This window comes from Bombina bombina, chromosome 5, assembly GCF_027579735.1.
Source record: "Bombina bombina isolate aBomBom1 chromosome 5, aBomBom1.pri, whole genome shotgun sequence".
In the NCBI taxonomy this organism is placed as follows: Eukaryota; Metazoa; Chordata; class Amphibia; order Anura; family Bombinatoridae; genus Bombina; species Bombina bombina.
The window spans coordinates 426,558,546-426,581,248 of NC_069503.1; the positions used below are offsets into that span (position 1 = coordinate 426,558,546).

The 22,703-nt window shown below is 39.9% G+C and overlaps 1 protein-coding gene across 2 annotated transcripts in view; it reads left to right on the plus strand.

Annotated features, from left to right (window-relative positions):
• The window catches only part of ANO10 (anoctamin 10), a 778,263-nt gene that overhangs the window by 110,530 nt on the left and 645,030 nt on the right, over positions 1–22,703 (plus strand). For both annotated transcript variants that reach the window (XM_053714266.1, XM_053714265.1), the window contains exon 7: positions 12,805–12,860. In XM_053714266.1, coding sequence (XP_053570241.1) covers positions 12,805–12,860 — 56 coding nt within the window. The remainder of the gene's footprint in view (positions 1–12,804; positions 12,861–22,703) is intronic.

Here is a 22,703-nt window from a genome sequence, read left to right on the forward strand (position 1 = left end):
ACCTGAAATTAAAGGAAAGCGAGATAGCTCTGGGGATAGATACAGAGCATACAGATGCGTCAAGAACCATGTCTGTTACTGCCTCACTATATGCAGTGGGTCATATTTGTGATTCAGGGGAGATGATTTAACCTGATTCCGATATTTCTATATTTAAAATGTATGCTTAAGATCCTCCACTTGTTGCTCAGGGAGGTTTTAGCAGCTCTGAATGACTGGTTTACAATTACAGTGCTTGAAATTGTGTAGACTGCATAGATACTATACAGTGCTGGTGTGTACTGATGTTTCTTTCAATACCTAAAGAGGTTTACGGAAATTATTAATAAGGAATGGGATAGACCAGGTGTGCTGTTCTCTTCCCCTCCTATTTTTAGAAAACTGTTTCTAACAGATGCCACCACACGGGAACTTATGGCAGACGGTCCCTAAGGTGGAGAGAAGAGTTTCTACTCTAGCTAAGAGTATCACTAGCCCTGTCGAGGACAGTTGTGCTTTTTTAGAAAATGTTATTCAACAAGGTTTTATCCTGTAGCCCCTTGCATGCATTGCTTTTGTCACTGCTGCTGCGGCGTTCTGGTTTGAGTCTCTGGTTGAGGCTTTACAGGTAGCGACTCCATTGAATGAATACTTGACAAGCTTAGAGCACTTAAGCTAGCCAATTCCTTTTTTTCTGATGCCTTGTTTTCTTTTGACTAAACTAACGGCTAAGAATTCTGTTTTTACTATGCTGGCGCGCACAGCACTAGGGCTTATATTATGGTCAGCTGTCGTGACTTTAATAAATAAGCTACTTAACTCCCTTTCAAGGGGCAGACCCTATTCGGGCCTGGTTTGAAGGAGATTATTACTAATATCACTGGAGGAAAAGGTAATGCCCTTCCTCAGGAACAAAAAAGTCTAATTTTCGAAACTCCAAGACGGTCTGGTGACAACCAGACCTGGAACAAAGATAAGCAGGCCAAGGAGCCTGCTGCTGCCTCTAAGACAGCAGGTAGAACGGCTCCCTATCCGGTAACGGACCCTGTAGGGGGCAGACTTTCATCTTTCGCCCAGGCGTGGACGTGAGAGAGAGGCCCAGGATCCCTGGGCATTGGAAATTATATTCCAGAGATATCTTCTGGATTTCAAAGCTTCCCCCAAAGAAGGGGAGATTTCACCTTTCACAATTATCTGCAAACCAGATAAAGAAAGAGGCATTCTTACACTGTGTACGAGACCCATCCAGTTCCAGGGGAGGAACAGGGATAGAGTTTTTACTCAAATCTGTTTGTGGTTCCCAAGGAGAGGGAAACTTCAAATCTATTTTGGATTTAAAGATCTTAAACAAATTCCTCAGAATTCCATCATTTAAGTTGGAAACTATTCGTACCATCTTAACTATGATCCAGGAGAGTCACTAGAGGGCTACAATGGATTTGAAGGATGCTTATCCTCACATTACGATGCAGAAAGATTACCATCGGTTTTTCAGGTTGCCTTTTTAAACAGGCATTACCAGTTTTGTAGTTCTTTCCTTTAGGGTTAACTACAGCCCCAAGAATCTTTATAGAGGTTCTGGGGTCGCTTTGGCGGTCCTTAGGCCGCGGGGCATAGAAGTGGCCCCTTATTTAGACGACATCCTGATACAGGCGTCAAACATCCAAGTTGCCAAGTCTCATACGGACGTAGTACTGGCATTTCTGAGATCGCATGGGTGGAAAAGTGAACAAGAAGAGTTCTCTATCCCCAATCTCAAGGGTTTCCCTCCTAGGGATTCTGATAGATTTTGTAGAAATGAAAATTTACCTGACGGAGTCCAGGTTGTCAAAGTTTCTAAATTTCTGTTGTGTTCTTCATTCCATCCGCGCCCTTTGGTGGCTCAGTATATGAATGTAATTGGCTTAATGGTAGCGGCAAGGGACATAGTACCGCTTGCACGCCTTCATTTCAGACCGCTGCAACTATGCAGACTCAGTCAGAGGAACGGGGATTACACAGATTTGTTCTCCTGTTAAATCTGGACCAAGAGACCAGAGATTTTCTTCTCTGGGGACTATCTCGGGTCCATCTGTCCAAGGGTATGACTTTCCGCAGGTCAGATGGGACAATTGTTACAACAGATGCCAGCCTTTTAGGTTGGGATACAGTCTGGAACTCCCTGAAGGCTCAGGGATAGTGGACTCAGGAGGAGACCCTCCTTCTAAGGTATATTCTGGAACTGGGAGCGGTATTCCATGCTCTTCAGACTTGGCCTCAGTTAGCAACTCTGAGGTACATAATTTTTCAGTCGGACAATATCACGACTGTGGCTTACATCATCCATCAAGGGGGAACATAGTTTCCTAGCGATGTTAGCAGTCTTAAAATAATTCACTGGACAGAGTCTCTCTCTTGTCTGTCAGCTATCCATATCCCAGGTGTTGAGAACTGGGAGGCGGATTTTCTAAGTCGTCAGACTTTTCATCTGGAGGAGTGGGATTCCCTCCGGAGGTGTTTACACAAGATCAAGCAGGAGAGTGCTTTGGTGTTTTTGGCAGCGCCTACGTGGCCACGCAGGACTTGGTATACAGATCTGGTGGACATGTCATCCTTCCACCACGGTCTCTGTTTCTGAGACAGGACCCTCTGCCTCAGGGTCTTTTCAACCATCTAAATATAACTAATCTGAGATGGACTGTCTGGAGACTGAACGCTTGATGTTATCAAAGCATGACTTCTCCGAGTCAGTCATTGATACCTTAATACAGGCATGAAATCCTGTCTCTAGGAAAATTAACATAGATATGGTGTAAATATCTTATTGTTATGAATCCAAGGGTTACTCGTGGAGTAAATTCGGGATTCCAAGGATATTATCTTTTCTCCACGATGATTTTGAGAAAAGGGTTGTCAGCTAGTTCCTTAAAAGGACAAATTTCTACTCTGTCTATTCTTTTGCACAAGCGTCTGGCAGGTATTCTAGATGTTCAGGCATTTGGTTAGGCTTTGGTTAGAACCAAGCCTGTGTTTAAAACTGTTGCTCCGCCATGGAGCTTAAACCTGGTTCTTAAGGTTCTTCAAGGAGTTCCGTTTGAACCTTTTTCATTCCATAGATATCAAACTTTTATCTTGGAAAGCTCCTTTTTGGTAGCTATTTCCTCGGCTCGTAGAGTCTCCGAGTTATCTGCGTTACAATGTTATTTTCCTTATCTGGTCCTCCGTACGGATAAGGTGGTCCTGTGTACCAACCTGGGTTTTTACCTAAGGTGGTATCTAACAAGAATATCACTCAAGAAATTGTTGTTCCATTCTTGTACCCTTATCCTTCTTCAAAGTAGGAACGTCTATTACACAATTTGGACGTGGTTCGTCCTTTAAAGTTTTACTTACAAGCTACTACAGATCTTCATCAAACATTCACCTTGTTTGTTGTCTATTCTGGTCAGAGGAGAGGTCGAAGACTTCAGCAACCTCTCTGTCTTTTGGGTTTTTTTTAAAAAAAAAAGCACAATTCATTTAGCTTAGGAGACTGCTGGACAGCAGCCTTCCTGAAGGGATTACAGCTCATTCTACTAGAGCTATGGTTTTCACTTGGGCCTTTTTAAAAATGAGGCTTCTGTTGAACAGATTTACAAGACGGTTTATAATTTTTCAAAATTTAACAAATTTGATTCTTTGCTTCTTCGGAGGCTATTTTTGGGAGAAAGGGTTTTTATAGGCAGCGGTAACTTCCGTTTAAGTACCTGCCTTGTCCCTCCCATCATCCGTGTACTTTAGCTTTGGTATTGGTATCCCATAAGTAATGGATGATCCGTGGACTGGATACACTTAACAAGAGAAAACATAATTTATACTTACCTGATAAATTTATTTCTCTTGTAGTGTATCCAGTCCACGGCCCGCCCTGTCCTTTTAAGGCAGGTAATTTTCTCCTGTTAAGTGTGGTCAGTCCACGGGTCATCATTACTTCTGGGATATTAACTCCTCCCCAACAGGAAGTGCAAGAGGATCACCCAAGCAGAGCTGCTATATAGCTCCTCCCCTCTACGTCACACCCAGTCATTCTCTTGCACCCAACTAATAGGATGTGTGAGAGGACTGTGGTGATTATACTTAGTTTTTATATCTTCAATCAAAAGTTTGTTATTTTAAAACAGCACCGGAGTGTGTTGTTCCTTCTCAGGTAGAATTTGAAGAAGAATCTACCTGAGTTTTTGGATGATTTTAGCCGGCGTAGCTAAAATTCATTTTGCTGTTCTCTGCCATTCTGAGGAGTGAGGTAAACTTCAGATCAGGGGACAGCGGGCAGGTTCACCTGCAAAGAGGTATGTTGCAGTATATTATTTTCTGAGGAATGGAATTGACTGAGAAAATACTGCCAATGCCAATATAATGTAAGTTCAGCCTTAAATGCAGTAGTAGCAACTGGTATCAGGCTGTTTATGTATATATGTGTACACTTCAGTATTCTGGGTAATACTATATGCATATAATCTTTAGCCTTACTTGCAGTGGGAACGTCTAGCAACAGGCTGTTTAATGACATTTCATGATATTTAATTTTAAACGTTTTTGCTGGCATGCTAAATTGTTTAAATATCTGAGGTACTGGGTGAAAAATTGTTTTTGGGCACTGTTTTTCCACTTGGCTGTCGTTTATTTTAATTTGAGACAGTTTACTGAACTTCCCTCACTGCTGTGGGTGAGGGGGAGGGGCCTATTTTGGCGCTTTTGCTACGCATCAGAAATTCAGTCAAAATCTTTTTCTCTTCCTGCATGATCCGGATCGTCTCTACAGAGCTCAAGGGTCTTCAAAAATTATTTTGAGGGAGGTAATCACTCACAGCAGACCTGTGAGATTGTGCTTTGACTGTGATAAAAAACGTTTATATTTTGTACATTTGTTTCTCTGCTATTAAGGGTTAGTTATCCATTGCTAATGGGGGCAATCCTTTGCTAAATTTATGCTTTTACTGGGAAAAATCTGATTGTTATAATTTTTCCGGTTTCCTTATTATTAAACTGTCATAATTTTTTTCTGTGCTTCTTAAAGGCACAGTGCGTTTTTCATATTACTTGTAATTTGAGTGAAAAGTATTTCCAAGCTTGCTAGTTTAATTGCTAGTTTGTTAAACATGTCTGACTCAGAGGAATATCTCTGTGCTATATGTGCAAAAGCCAAGGTGGAGCCCAATAGAAATTTATGTACTAATTGCATTGATGCTACTTTGAATAAGAGTCATTCTGTACAAATTGAACATCATTCACCAAACAACGAGGGGGAAGTTATGCCGACTAACTTGCCTCACGTGTCAGTGCGTGATATTGTAACGCCGAGTACTTCAGGGCGGCCATTACAAATCACACTACAGGACATGGCTAATGTTATGACTGAAGTTTTGTCTAAATTACCAGAACTTAGAGGTAAGCGAGATCACTCTGGGGTGAGAACAGAGTGCGCTGATAATATTAGGGCCATGTCAGATACTGCGTCACAATTTGCAGAACATGAGGACGGAGAGCTTCATTCTGCAAGTGACGGATCTGATCCAAATAAACTGGATTCAGACATTTCAAATTTTAAGTTTAAGCTGGAAAACCTCCGTGTATTACTAGGGGAGGTCTTAGCGGCTCTGAATGATTGTAACACAGTTGCAATACCAGAGAAAATGTGTAGGTTGGATAAATATTTTGCGGTACCGTCGAGTACTGACGTTTTTCCAATACCTAAGAGACTTACTGAAATTGTTACTAAGGAGTGGGATAGACCCGGTGTGCCTTTCTCACCCCCTCCTATATTCAGAAAGATGTTTCCAATAGACATCACCACACGGGACTTATGGCAAACGGTCCCTAAGGTGGAGGGAGCAGTTTCTACTTTAGCTAAGCGTACCACTATCCCGGTGGAGGATAGCTGCGCCTTTTCAGATCCAATGGATAAAAAATTAGAGGGTTACCTTAAGAAAATGTTTGTTCAACAAGGTTTTATATTGCAACCCCTTGCATGCATTGCGCCTGTCACGGCTGCAGCAGCATTTTGGTTTGAGTCTCTGGAAGAGACCCTTGAATCAGCTCCATTAGATGAGATTACACACAAGCTTAAAACCCTTAAGCTAGCTAATTCATTTATTTCTGATGCCGTAGTACACTTAACTAAACTTACGGCTAAGAATTCCGGATTCGCCATTCAAGCACGCAGAGCGCTGTGGCTAAAATCCTGGTCAGCTGATGTTACTTCTAAATCTAAATTACTTAACATACCTTTCAAAGGGCAGACCTTATTCGGGCCCGGTTTGAAGGAAATTATCGCTGACATTACAGGAGGTAAAGGCCATGCCCTGCCTCAAGACAGAGCCAAACCTAGGGCTAGACAGTCTAATTTTCGTGCCTTTCGTAACTTCAAGGCAGGAGCAGCATCAACTTCCTCTGCACCAAAACAGGAAGGAGCTGTTGCTCGATATAGACAAGGCTGGAAACCTAACCAGTCCTGGAACAAGGGCAAGCAGGCCAGAAAACCTGCTGCTGCCCCTAAGACAGCATGAAGTGAGGGCCCCCGATCCGGGAACGGATCTAGTGGGGGGCAGACTCTCTCTCTTCGCCCAGGCTTGGGCAAGAGATGTCCAGGATCCCTGGGCGTTAGAGATCATATCTCAGGGATATCTTCTGGACTTCAAAGCCTCTCCCCCAAAAGGGAGATTTCATCTTTCAAGGTTGTCAACAAACCAGATAAAGAAAGAGGCGTTTCTACGCTGTGTACAAGATCTTTTACTAATGGGAGTGATCCATCCGGTTCCGCGGTCGGAACACGGACAAGGGTTTTACTCAAATCTGTTTGTGGTTCCCAAGAAAGAAGGAACCTTCAGACCAATCTTGGATTTAAAGATCCTAAACAAATTCCTAAGAGTTCCATCGTTCAAAATGGAAACTATTCGGACAATCTTACCCATGATCCAAAAGGGTCAGTACATGACCACAGTGGATTTAAAGGATGCCTACCTTCATATACCGATTCACAAAGATCATTACCAGTATCTAAGGTTTGCCTTCCTAGACAGGCATTACCAGTTTGTAGCTCTTCCATTCGGGTTGGCTACGGCTCCAAGAATCTTCACAAAGGTTCTGGGCTCTCTTCTGGCGGTGCTAAGGCCGCGAGGAATTTCGGTGGCTCCGTACCTAGACGACATTCTGATACAAGCGTCAAGCTTTCAAACTGCCAAGTCTCATACAGAGTTAGTACTGGCATTTCTAAGGTCGCATGGGTGGAAGGTGAACGTAGAGAAGAGTTCTCTCTTACCACTCACAAGGGTTCCCTTCTTGGGGACTCTTATAGACTCTGTAGAAATGAAGATTTACCTGACAGAAGACAGGTTAACAAAGCTTCAAAATGCTTGCCGTGTCCTTCATTCCATTCAACACCCGTCAGTGGCTCAATGCATGGAGGTAATCGGCTTAATGGTAGCGGCAATGGACATAGTACCCTTTGCACGCCTACATCTCAGACCGCTGCAATTGTGCATGCTAAGTCAGTGGAATGGGGATTACTCAGATTTGTCCCCTACTCTGAATCTGGATCAAGAGACCAGAAATTCTCTTCTATGGTGGCTTTCTCGGCCACATCTGTCCAGGGGGATGCCATTCAGCAGACCAGATTGGACAATTGTAACAACAGACGCCAGCCTACTAGGTTGGGGCGCTGTCTGGAATTCCCTGAAGGCTCAGGGATCATGGACTCAGGAGGAGAGTCTCCTTCCAATAAACATTCTGGAATTGAGAGCAGTTCTCAATGCCCTTCTGGCTTGGCCTCAGTTAACAACTTGGAGGTTCATCAGGTTTCAGTCGGACAACATCACGACTGTAGCTTACATCAACCATCAAGGAGGGACAAGAAGCTCCCTAGCGATGATGGAAGTATCAAAGATAATTCGCTGGGCAGAGTCTCACTCTTGCCACCTGTCAGCGATCCACATTCCTGGAGTGGAGAACTGGGAGGCGGATTTCCTAAGTCGTCAGACTTTTCATCCGGGGGAGTGGGAACTTCATCCGCAGGTCTTTGCCCAAATACTTCGACTTTGGGGCAAACCAGAGATAGATCTCATGGCGTCTCGCCAGAACGCCAAGCTTCCTTGTTACGGGTCCAGGTCCAGGGACCCGGGAGCGGTCCTGGTAGATGCTTTGACAGCACCTTGGACCTTCGGGATGGCCTATGTGTTTCCACCCTTCCCGATGCTTCTTCGAATGATTGCCAGGATCAAACAGGAGAGAGCATCCGTGATTCTAATAGCGCCTGCGTGGCCACGCAGGACCTGGTATGCAGATCTAGTGGACATGTCATCCTGTCCACCTTGGTCTCTGCCTCTGAGACAGGACCTTCTAATTCAGGGTCCTTTCAAACATCAAAATCTAATTTCTCTGAAGCTGACTGCTTGGAAATTGAACGCTTGATTTTATCAAAGCGTGGTTTTTCGGAGTCAGTTATTGATACCTTAATACAGGCTAGGAAGCCTGTTACCAGAAGGATTTACCATAAAATATGGCGTAAATACTTACATTGGTGCGAATCCAAGAGTTACTCATGGAGTAAAGTTAGGATTCCTAGGATATTGTCTTTTCTACAAGAAGGTTTAGAAAAGGGTTTATCTGCTAGTTCCTTAAAGGGACAGATCTCAGCTCTGTCCATTCTTTTACACAAGCGTCTGTCAGAAGTTCCAGACGTTCAGGCTTTTTGCCAGGCTTTGGCCAGGATTAAGCCTGTGTTTAAAACTGTTGCTCCACCATGGAGCTTAAATTTAGTTCTTAACGTTTTACAGGGTGTTCCGTTTGAACCCCTTCATTCCATTGATATCAAGCTGTTATCTTGGAAAGTTATGTTTTTAATGGCTATTTCCTCGGCTCGTAGAGTCTCTGAGTTATCAGCCTTACATTGTGATTCTCCGTATCTGATTTTTCATTCAGATAATGTTGTTCTGCGTACTAAACCTGGGTTCTTACCTAAGGTTGTCACTAACAAGAATATCAATCAAGAGATTGTTGTGCCATCATTGTGTCCGAATCCTTCTTCAAAGAAGGAACGACTTCTGCACAATCTAGATGTAGTCCGTGCCCTGAAATTTTATTTACAGGCAACTAAAGATTTTTGCCAAACTTCTTCCCTGTTTGTCGTTTATTCTGGACAGAGGAGAGGTCAAAAAGCTTCTGCTACCTCTCTCTCTCTCTTTGGCTTCGTAGCATAATACGTTTAGCCTGTGAGACTGCTGGACAGCAGCCTCCTGAGAGAATTACAGCTCATTCCACTAGAGCTGTGGCTTCCACTTGGGCCTTTAAGAATGAGGCCTCTGTTGAACAGATTTGCAAGGCTGCAACTTGGTCTTCTCTTCATACTTTTTCCAAATTTTACAAATTTGACACTTTTGCTTCTTCGGAGGCTGTTTTTGGGAGAAAGGTTCTTCAGGCAGTGGTTCCTTCCGTATAAAGATCCTGCCTGTCCCTCCCGTCATCCGTGTACTTTAGCTTTGGTATTGGTATCCCAGAAGTAATGATGACCCGTGGACTGACCACACTTAACAGGAGAAAACATAATTTATGCTTACCTGATAAATTCCTTTCTCCTGTAGTGTGGTCAGTCCACGGCCCGCCCTGTTTTTTATGGCAGGTCTAAATTTTTAAATTATACTCCAGTCACCACTGCACCCTATAGTTTCTCCTTTCTCGTTTGGTTCTTGGTCGAATGACTGGGTGTGACGTAGAGGGGAGGAGCTATATTGCAGCTCTGCTTGGGTGATCCTCTTGCACTTCCTGTTGGGGAGGAGTTAATATCCCAGAAGTAATGATGACCCGTGGACTGACCACACTACAGGAGAAAGGAATTTATCAGGTAAGCATAAATTATGTTTTTTCATTTAAACTACAGTCACCACTGCACCCTATGGTTTTTCCTTTCTCTGCATGTTTTCGGTCGAATGACTGGATATGGCAGTTAGGGGAGGAGCTATATAGCAACTCTGCTATGGGTGATCTCTTGCAACTTCCTGTTGGGAAGGAGAATATCCCATAAGTGTGTGTGTGTTTATATATATATATATATATATATATATATATATATATATATATATATATATATATATATATATATATATAAAACTCTATTTCAATTAGCTGGAGGTTTCTGCCTCCCCTACCTGACAACTAGTCACTCTTTGTGTAGCAGGTTGTCAACACAGAAAATGCTAAACTTTTTTTTACCCGAGACCCAGTGCCAATGATACCACATACCACCGCGACCCTATTTTTATTCTTGGTCTGAGCATTTCTAAAGTTATATACAAAAAGGTAGCTGCAATTTTTGGCAAAGTGAGTAAATTGTGTCCGTACTTGATACCTGATTGTAGTCAGTGTTGTAAAAGCTAACACACACTCTCATACAACATAAACACACTCTTATATTACACACACACACACACACACACACTCATGCAACACACACACTCATATTGCACAAACACACACCACAAACACTTATACAACACACACACACACACCACACACACTCATACAACACACACACATCTCACAAACACTTATATTACACATACACACTCTCATACAACATACACACACACTCTTACATTACACACACTCATACAACACACACACACACATATCACAAACACTTATATTACACACACACACACACTCTCATACAACACACACACACACTCTTACATTACACACACTCATACAACACACACACATATCACACACACTAATATATTACACATACACACACTCTCATATTGCGCACACACACATTAGGTCATATTGCGCGCGCACACACACATTCATTTAACACACACACTCTCATATTGCGCACACACCACACACACCACACACACTCTCATATTGCGCACACACACACATTAGACATAGACACACACTCATACAACACACACACCACACAGACACACACTCATACAACACACACACCACACAGACACACACTCATACAACACACACACACACTCATACAACACACACACATATACACACTCTCATATTTCACACACACACCACACATACTCTCATATTGCGCGGGCGCTTTCATTTTACACAAACACGGCACACACTCTCATATTAGACATAGACAGACACACAACACACACTCTCATATTATACGCACCACGCACACTTTTCTACTACGCATACACATAAGTCACAACCCAGTAAACATGGTGTTGTGATCCAGTAATGGGTCCCGACTCGTGGTTTGAAGAACCCTGATCTATCGCACCTGGTGCTATAATTAAAATGGCTTATAACTCCATGCCATCAGAAGTATGAACAATTAATATCTTAGAGCATTTTATTATTGCAGTATGGCTTCAACATAACTATTTGTTTATCCCATGCAAAATGTTTAAAGATATATATAAAATACAATTATATGGAGTACAATTGCATAAGACAATGCAAAAGCACTTTGAATTTCAAATAAGCATTTTTTTCAGCTAAACATCAAAGATTTATTTAATTATACTGCCCAGGCATCATGTGACAGCCACCAGCCAATCACAGACTCGTACATGTATATACTTACTGTGAGCTCTTGCACATAATGGAGCTGATCTCAGAAAGCATGCTCATACAAAGACAGCACAGTTTCATAATGGAAATAAATGTGATTGTTTTTATTTTTTAAAATGTGTCTGAATCATGAAACAGTAAAGTCAAGATTAAACTTTTATGATTCAGATAGAGTATGCAGTGTTCTTCCCAGGACTTTTTTAGCTGGTGCATCATCCAGCTGATTTTACTGACCTCACGGCTAACATTTTAGACAATATTAAGCTAAAATGAGCTAATATTAAAAATGTTCAGTTTTTATTGCACAAATTATGATGATTAAATACATTTATATTAAATTATACAATTAATCTGTGCTTTGGATATTAGAAAATGATATATTAGACATTATTACGCTCATCCCACCCAGCCACCTCATAATGCCACTGAACTTGCTAAATTTTCTGTGGAGAGCAATGGCATACCTGGTAGGCTCACATTAGCAGAAGAACTAGCTGATTATTGTTGACTAAACATATAGGCATCTTGTCATTGGCTCACTAAATGTGTTCAGCTAGCTCCCAGTAGCGCAGTGCTGCTCCTGAGCCTACCTGGTTTTCTTTTTAGTAAAAGATAGAAAGGAAACCAAGCAAATGTGTTAATAGAAGTAAAATAGAAAGTCGTTTAAAATGACAAACTCTGTCTAAAATCATAAAAGTTTAATTCTGATGTTACTTTCCCTTTAAGTAATACTTTAAGGGACACTTAATACAGTAGAATGTAATTATTGACAAATGCATAATAAAAAAACAATGCAATAGCGCTTACTTTTGACAGATAAATATAAATAAAAATGACTGTGTTCACCACTGTAAAAAAAAAAAAACTTTTTAAAAGTGTCAGAACTCAAATATCTAATAATACAAAGTTTTTTGTTTTTTTATTTAACATTTAAAAAAGAAACATCATGTAAGGATAATTCTGTAAATGTTCAAATAGGAAAATGAAAATGTGAACCCAAAGGAAATCTGAGAATACAATCTCTTTAGTTCTGCCATACTCGCAATGTCTCATTGTGCATCAGATTTGTAGTAGAACATCCATTTTTAAATCCGTTATCCCTTTTAAGCAGTATCCTTTTGTGTATTTTTTTTAAGTAAACAGTTATCTAAATTGTGTAATTGTACTTTCAGTATTAATATGCATGCAGAATAATGTTTACGTACCTCGCCATTCCTGTGATAGAACAGACTTAAGCTTAACCATTCAAACTTTTCCCCTCCCTAGAAAATCACAGGTTAGAATCTTCATATCAAAATCATTTGGTGTTGAAAGTATTGGTGGTAAGTAGCATTATTACTTGTTACTAGATATATGTATGGTTGTGTAATGCTAATGAACTGTGCTATAAATAATTATAAGGAATTATCCTTCCTTGTAGTGTTGCAAGAATTGATAGCATTATTAATTGTTACTAGATATATGTATGCATTTGTTTGTATGTATGGTTGTGTAATTCTAATGAACTGTGCTATAAATAATTAAGTATTATCCCTCCTGTAGTGTTACAAGAATTGAAAATACATATTGTCTAAATATAAACACATACTGTACATACAGTGGATATAAAAAGTCTACAAACCCTTATGAATTTGCAGGCTTTTGAAATGTAAAGGACAGAATCAACAATAATGTATATGTCTGACTTTTTCTATTTGTAATTTGATCTTACAATAATCAAAAATACAGAAAAAAAAACAAATAGTTCATTTATAGGAGCATTTTAAATAATAATAAAATACTACTACACTCTGCATACGTCTGCACACCCATTCATAATAGGGGCTCTAGCTGTGTTAACAGTTAACCACATTCTAAACATGGCTGTAGGTAAATAACATATATCTGCTATCAATGAAATTGATTCGGAGTAAACCCAGATTTAAGTCCGCTGTTGCTTTAGGGTTTGCTTGAATATTTGTGGTTGCATCCTACTGGGAGAGCCATGGTCTGCAAAGAGCTGTCAAAGAAACTACAAGAGCTAATTGTTGAAAAGTGCCAATCATGTGAGGAATATCAAAAGAATATTGTCAGCACTATATGTACCATGGAGCACTTTTAAAAGCATCATCAATAAATGGAGAAAATATGGCACTACAGAGACATTGCAAAGATCAGGACAACTCTCCAAATTTGATGAGAGGATAAGAAAACTTACCAGGGAGGCTACCAAGAGGCCAACAGCAACACTGAGGGAGCTACAGGAATTTCTGGCAAGTATTGGTCACTCCTTTCATGTGACCACTATCTCTTGTATTCTACACATGTGTGAGCTATGGAGTAGGGTGGAATGATGGAAAACCTTTCTTACAAAAAAAGGAACTTCTAAGCCCATCTTAATTATACTAGGAGATTTTCACCCCAAACATGTGGTAAAATGCGCTATGGCCTGACGAGACAAAGGTTGACCTTTGAATTGTAAAAGCTATGGTTGGCTCAAAGCCAATAAAGCTCATCTTCTAAGCAACACCTAATCGACTTTGAAGTATGGTGGTGGTAGCATCATGCTTTGGGGCTGCTCCTCTTCAGCTGGGTCAGCTTGTCAAGATAGATGGGATAATGAATAGCTCCAAATATCATGTTATTTCGGCATAAAAAATGCTGACCTCTGTCAGAAAGCTGAAAATGAAGAGGAATTTCATATTCCAACATAATGAACTTAAGCAAACATCCATGTCAACCAAGGGATGGCTTCAGAAAAGTAAAATCAAAGTCTTGGAATGGCCCAGTCAGAGCCCAGACCTCACTCTGGGTTCTAAATGAAATTACCTAAAGAGAGTTGTACACAGAAGGTCCCCTCACAATTTGACGGAACTTGATCTTTCTTTGCATAGAAGAGTGGGAAAAATCCTAATGTCTAGATGTGCAAAGTTTATAGAGACTTTTTCACAAAGACCTATTGTTGTAATAAATGCAATAGGTGCTCCCTCAAAGTATTAGGTGAACAGAATTATGCAATCAGAATGTTGTATTTTTTTAAAATTTAAACTGTTCCTAATAATGAACTATTTTGTCTGGAATTTTGTTTGTTGGAAGATTACATTACAGTAGGTAAAAGTCTGACATTTACATTGTTATATCTGTCTTCACATTTTGAAAAACCTACATTTTCATATCGGTGTGTAGAGTTTTTATATCTGCTGTGTGCGTTTGTGTGTTTTGGTTTTATATGATTTACAGCAACATTTCACCTGAATACAAGACACACTATGGGGACATTTTGGATTATTTGTACAGGGCCAGTGTCCTCATACTTTGGACACTGTAGATACATTGCTCTTACTCCAAATAACACCCTCTTAATTATTCTCTTTGTTAACATTTTAAATAGAATAATAATATTGTAAAAGTGGATTTATGTGAGAAAGTGTCCACACTTACAAGCACTGTGCCACAAACACAAGATCCTATATGAAATACAAAACTCTCTGTGATTGTCACTTTTCAGCATATTTACAACTGTGTCTAATTAGCTTCAGCAGTAGAGATCACGTAACAAAAAAACAAACAAAAAAAATAAAACTTTCTAACCTAGGATAACTTAGTTACAACATAGTGGCTAAAATGGAACAAAAACTTTAAATTTATTTCTTAAATATTAATGCAAACAATCTAATTAAAAACACATTGGCATATTATCCTCAGGGTAATCCTTGTTTTGTTGTGTTTTGACAAGGTAGAAGGGCACTTTTAGAGCCCTTTATTCCTCACACAGAGGTGCATTAGTCCTCAGTTTAGAAATAGTGGAGCTCATTTTTGCTTATGGTGGTCTCATAGCTGCATTCATTACTTTTGGGAATTCAGAACCTGGCCACCAGGAGGAGGCAAAGACACCCCAGCCAAAGGCTTAAATACCTCTCCCTCTTCCTCCACCCCCCAGTCATTCTTTGCCTTTTGTCCCAGGAGGTTGGCAGAGAAGTGTCAGAAGTTTTCGATAGTCTCTTATGGAGGGTAGTACTCTTCGGAATGGGACTGGAGTTTTAAGGAGTTCTGTCAGCCTCTCAGTAAGAGCATGGATGAAAGTTAGAGTCCGGAGATGCAGGGAGAGTCTTTCTGTGAAACCATTCCGACTCATATTAACAGCTCCACAAGCAATCAGCGTGACTAGTTTCGCTGCCTGCTTTCTTCACTCAAGTCCATGTCAGAAGCGATGCTACTATATGTCACACTTGAAGGGCCGTGTTCCTGTTCCACGGCGTAGATTCCGCTAAGATCGTTTCATTTTACTTTCTTCATGAACGTATAGTACTTAAAACTGTTATCTGAGAGGTTACCACCTTGCGGAATTAACTTTAACACAGGGTCTCAGTGAGGCTCCTTTTGTATCTTGGAATCAAGTATTAATATCTCCTGAGGAGGGTTATTGAACAGGGTGTGTGTGGGGGGGGGGTTAATCATGTTTTTTATTTGATTCAGTCTGCTAATTTGTAGTGATACTTAGCCTCATGGCTATTTCAGAACATAACGACCTATGGCAGTGACGCAGCCTTTTATGGTCAGGCGCGCTTTTTCATGGACTGCACGGTTCACCTTGTGACCGGGCGTGGTCATGTTTTGACTCTCCGTCCACAATCCTAACCATATGGCCACGGAGAAATTCTGGTCGGCTGGTGTCTGGTTCTCTGGAGGTGGTGAGTGCTCCAGCCATTGGGGGTGTAAGGTGCCATTTAGTTTTTTTCTTATTGGTCCATTTTTTATTCAATATCCCAGTTATGGAAGATTCTGGAGACGGATGTCTCTGATTCAGATTCTATTTCTTGTGAAGAATATGAATTTATACTTGCCCATCAGTTATGTTCCGAAAGCCATTTTAGAGTGCTCTGTTCCTCGGGATCGAGGAATCTGGGGCACGCTGAGCCATCCGCCTCTGGGGATTCTGTTTTCCGCGAGGCCAGTTACCTACCATCTACTTGTACTATGCATGCAGGTAACCCAAATGCTGCTTATCCTTCTCTGGAAAGTGGCTTGTTCCCATTTGAGGTTACGGCACTGTTCCTCATAGCCATATCTTTGGCGCTGGCACATCTGCACCTCCTGGGATCGTGGGATCGCCTGATCCAGTTCAGCCCTCCGGGGGAGCAACTGCCCCTGAGGCTTCAGGGGGGTCAACCTTCGGGGTCAGTGTAATTTTTTGTCACTTTGGAGGTATCTTGTGCCTTTCATTATAGACTGGCGCGCCTTCTTGTTCTCCTGAGACACGTTTTGGAGTTGCTGGAGGAACCCACTCTTAATGGGTCTGGGACTAATTAGTCTTCCTCTTCGAATGGCATGCATGATTAGATATAAGGGGATGAAGTAATATTCTTATAGTCTTTGTTATTTGAGTATCCTTTTCCAGTTCTGAGCTTGGAAGACTAGGATGCCTGTTGAGCTGGTCCTGCGGGTGTGTCCGTTTCTTCCCAGGCGATAACCTACGGGTTGCCCTTTCTTTATTTTAATCCAGTTAGATTAATTTTATTTGATTTACAGCTCATGTTTGTTATATATTTCCTTCGGGATCTTTCTTCTCTGGAATCGATACTCGCAATCTTGGTCGCACTATTTACCCCTTTGAGGGGGTAGTTTGTCTTCCTTAAGAGGTGTGGTTTCCTCTCTCTGGAGGGTGGTCGTCCTGCCCTGTGTGCAGGAGGTTGGAACAAGTGGTTTTATTTCTGTAAGGGGCAGCAGTCTGCTGCTCTGTGGTGCTCTGTTACGACTGTTGGAAATTGAAATATCCATGTAGAGACTGTCTAAGAGAGTTGTGCCAGGTCTTCCTAAGCATCTATTTGCACTTTCCTCTGTACCAAGTCCTAGAGGGTTCTCCGTGGGAGTACCTTTATTTTTTTATTTTAGTGGTTTGGAACCTATCTTCAGCTGCTCTTTACTTGTCCTACAAGTATTTAAGTTTCAGAGTCATCTCTGGATGACTGCAGTTTGCAGCATGTTGTCTTCAGGTGTTGTACGTCAGGTGTTCACCTATCTGAGCTTGCTGCACGAGATTCGGTTTCTGAATATTTAGATATTCTGAGCTACCTTTTGGTGAATTTGGGGACATTCGTCTTCAGTTGTCTTCTAGAGTGCGGTTGCACTGTGTTTAGGGGAAAATTCTCTTCTCTGTTCTCAGACTCCCAGTCTTAGCCTGTGGTTTCTGTACAATCTGGGGTCTGGGCATTGCCTCCCCTTGTTTCTACGAGACTGGTTGGGTCTCTGTTAGCTTGGCCCGGTTCTCTGGTTTTTTCTTTGTGTTTTAATTTGGGACTCATTGTGCCCTTTTTAGGTTTTTTTTCTGGAGTTCTTTATGAATGTTTTCCTCCGTGTCTTTTCTCCTTTGTGGAAGAATACGGTAGCTTGATCCCTTTCTCTAGTAAGGGGTGCGTTGTTTGGAGACCGACTGCTGGGCGACGGTGTCTCCTGGAGGCTTGTTGGCTCAGTCGAGTCTAGTTCCTGTGGTCTCTAGCAAGGCTGGTGGACTATCTGCAGGTCAGTGCCCTTGGGCCTTTTCCTTTTTTTAAAGTTTTTTCTCGGCTTCGGACAAAGCGGGATTTTCTTGGGCTGGGGTTTGCAGGCCTGGTGCCTCTTGTACCCTCCCGTTTTAGCATTCAGTGTCCTCTATAGCTTGGGTATTGTTTTCCCAAAATTAATGAATGCAGCTGTGGACTTTTTCCATTTATGAAGAAAAATTTCCATTTATGAAGAAAAACTAAATTATGCTTACCTTATAATTTTCTTTTCTTCAGATGGAAAGAGTCCACAGCTCCCCCCCCGTATTTCTATGTATTTTTTTTTTCTTCTTTCACCTTTTCACATGATATTTAATCTACTGTTCCTTGTTCCTCGGCAGAATAACTGGGGGATGGAGGAAGTGGGAGAGGTATTTAAGCCTTTTGGCTGGGGTGTCTTTGCCTCGTCCTGGTGGCCAGGTTTTGAATTACCAAAAGTAATGAATGCAGCTGTGGACTCTTTCCATCTGAATAAAAGAAAATCACCAGGTAAGCATAATTTAAGTTTTTTGTAAGTACCTGCCATAAAATGGCAGTCACTTGCCTAATGTATTTACTGAAAGGAAGTTCAGTGGCTCCAAAGGAGCCCCATCACCTAAAGACAGGGGTACTCTGGACTTCAACCCATTAAAGGGACATGAAACCCACATTTTTTTCTTTCATGATTTAGAAAGAGTATGCAATTTTAAACAACTTTCTAATTTACTTCTATTATCTAATTTGCTTCATTCTCTTGAAAATCTTTGCTGAAAAGCATATATAGATAGGCTCAGTAGCTGCTGATTGGTAGTTGCACATAGATGCCTTATGTGATTGGCTCACCCATGTACATTGCTATTTCTTTAACAAAGGATATCTAAAAAATAAAGCAAATTAGATAATAGAAGTAAATTGGAATGTTATTTAAAATTGTATTCTCTACCTGAATGATGAAAGAAAAGGTTTAGTGTCCCTTTAATGACCAACAACGTACCCTGTATGTTGCTGGTCTTTCTTTGAGGGTGCCACTTTCAATAGTTAGCCTTCCACAGGGAGGGTGGGTCTTGCAGTGACATACAATCCCTTAACGACCAGCAATGTACAGGGTATGTCATGGTCGTTAAAGGAACCCTATAACCCTAAATAAGCACAATAATGGGTCAAATTACCCCTCTTTTTTTAGGAGATGCCTCTTTCAAAGAAGGGGATCACATTACCAGGTGGCTATCCGCTAATCTCTGTATTAGAACTCTAAGCGCATGGAGCTACATCAGAGGTTGGGGGCATCCTCCATGTTTTAAGAGGACCTTATTAACCCCTCACCATAGAAATATTTCATAAGATCCCTCATTTGAAAGGGACTGTGAGCTCCCATGGCTCAGTAAAGTTGTTTCTTGTCCTTCTAGCTGTTGAGTGTAGTAATACCTGGAAGAAACCACTAGCCTTGTTTGTTGTGTGAGGGCTCATAATTCCATGATTCTGTGAATGAATAAATAATTTTAGGAATCAAAATAAATGGGAGACATAGGTGGGCATACATAAAGATAATATTTTTATTTTATCTTTCTTTTTATTATTATTTTGTTGCCATGCTGGGTGAGATTGGACATGCACATTGTCAAAATGGGTTAAGGCACCCTTTTTGGAAATCACAATTTTGTGTTATTTTAAAATGTACCTAAATATTTGTTTGATTAGCTGTTCTATACCTACTTATCTTCTGATTAAATTACAAGCTTGAGCAAAGTGATAAAAAATAATGTTATCTTCACATTTAAAGAGATATTCCAGCCAAAATCCACATTGATGCATTTCAGTTTTGAATAGAAGCATTTTTGTAATATACTCGTATTAGCAAAATGCTGCTTTTAAAAACTATAGCTGTTTCAAAAGTGTATTTAAAGGGACACTGTACCCAATTTTTTTATTTTCTAATTCAGAAAGAGCATGCAATTTTAAGCAACTTTCTAATTTACTCCTATTATCAAATTTTCTGCGTTCTCTTGCTATCATTATTTGAAAAAGAAGGCATCTAAGCTTTTTTTTGGTTTCAGTTCTCTGGACAAAACTTTTTTATTGGTGGATGAATTTATCCACCAATCAGCAAGGACAACCCAGGTTGTTCACCAAAAATGGGCCGGCATCTAAACTTACATTCTTGCATTTCAAATAAAGATACCAAGAGAATGAAAAAATTTTGATAATAGGAGTAAATTAGAAAGTTGCTTAAAATTTCATGCTCAATCTGAATCACAAAAGAGAATTTTTGGGTACAGTGTCCCTTTAAGTATGTACTGTGCACCAGCATTTTAAACACAGCACTTGTTCGGAAAGCCTAAGGTGTTTGTACCATCTCGTAATTACTCTATTTGTTAATTTCTGACATGATACAAACCCCACTGGTGCTCTGAGCAGCTGCAGTATTTAAAATTCTGGTGCACTGAGAATATCTAGCTATGCTTCACATGCGCACGTGCAGAAAAACACTTAAACAGTAATAATAAATATAATTATTTATCGCAAATATGTTTCTATTCAAATATATATTTAATCTATTTGCATTTCAATTTTGACTGGAATGTCCCTTTTTAAAGGGACAGTATACACCAATTTTCATATAACTGCATGCAATAGACACTACTATAAAGAATAATATGCACAGATACTGATATAAAAATCCAGTATAAAACCGTTTAAAAACTTACTTAGAAGCTTTCAGTTTAGCTCTGTTTAAAAGGTTACTGGAACACCAACTGCAAGTGGGAAATATCTGACACTCCCCCTTCCTTTGCATGTGAAAAGCCCTTTTCACAAACAGAAGAAAGCTGGAGTAGGTATACGTCGGTATTCTCCTAAAACTTTGGGGCTTGGTTAGGAGTCTGAAAATCAGAGCAATGTTATTTAAACATAAGCAAAACTATCCATTTAAAAAAACAACTTTATGGGCTTGTCTGTGAATAATCAGACAAGGTAAATTTGTTTTATCAGATAACCCTTATATCACCTCCTGAGGAGTATATTAGTAATATAATCGGTGCAACTAAATTGTATAGAGTACTCGTTACGTAACTGTTTGATTGCTTAAGCTAGATTGGTAATTGGGTTTTGTACCCCACTCTATGCACTCGTGGGTATAGTGTCTTGAGAGCTGTGTTCTAAAATAGGTTCTATAATATCTTAGGACCCATTAAATACAATTCTTGTGACTGTATAATCATTTATACTTCAGTTACTTGTCCACTTAGTAATATGTGAATTGGAAACAATTCTAAGTAGTAGAGATTGATTACTGAGATCCCTTGATAGTAGACTGTAAATCGAATATTATTTGTAGTCTTGGAATAATCTACTATCTAATGTCTTTCTCAAATAATCTTGTATTGCTTGTGCAATTATTCTTGAGTGTAGAAGTAGAAATACCAAAGAGTATGTAAGGAGCAGAACTTGCTCATATGTTAAGTATAAATTAAATGGTAACAGAGTGTCTTATTGGATACCAAGTTGGTTAATCGTAAATAACTAATAAATTGCTGCCATTGTTATAATATTGTTGTATCTTATTTTATACCTATATAGTCAAATTAAATTGCAGTTTGTTACACCTTAGGTAATGTGTTACTGTATGCTGCAGATACAAAGATAATATTCCTGCTTACCGATGTTTTAACCTTTAAAGTAGCGTGTTGGCAATAGATTATTAGTTTGCATGTATCAAGTTGATATGTAAAACTCCGTGCTGTTTAGAGAGCACAGCTTTTAGATTATTGCGTGCCGATAGTTAATTATGATATGAGAGTAGTTTTCGGCATGCAGAGAGTAAACACTCAATTAAAATTTGTGAAATTGTTCTCCTATTAATATATAAGGAGCAGAGCTTGCTCGTATGTTTAGTATGACTGCAAAAGTAACAGAGTGTCTTATTGGATACAAAGTTAGTTAATCGTGGATGACTCATAAATTGCTGCCATTGTTACAATATTGTCATATCATTATTCATAACTGTGTGATCAAGTTAATTTGCAGTTTGTTACACAGTAAATCATGTATTACTATATACTGCAGATACAAGCATAATATTCCTGCTTGCCGATGTTTTAACCTTTAAGGTAGCGTGTTAGCAACAGATTATCAATATATTTGTATCAAGTAAATATAACAATGGCAGCAATTTATTAGTTATTTACGATTAACCAACTTGGTGTCCAATAAGACACTCTGTTACCATTTAATTTATATTTAAACAACAAAAAAGATAGACAAATATTGGGGCATCTGTAAATGTCCCAAAAAAGCAAGGGATAAAAAAAGCACACGAAAAGTTATGTTGAAACAATCCAATTTCTTTATTTAACTGTCCCACTTCACATTCAGTGTTCAATCTGTTCCTCCGGGCTGCAGTAGTTAGAGGAACTTCTTACAATTTAAAATACACATTCAAAACAAAAGCAGTACATAAAGCTATCAAATTATCTCAATCCCTATGCATACGTATGCAGACTAAAGAAATGCAAGACTATAGGATAACATATGTGAAAATCATGCACACAATGTCTAAATACAAGACACTACTATATTATCCTAAAATGTCAGACTCACAGCATACCATATTGAAAATGAACAAAAACAACTTAACAGTCCATTTTCCCACTGTTGGTATATATATGAAAG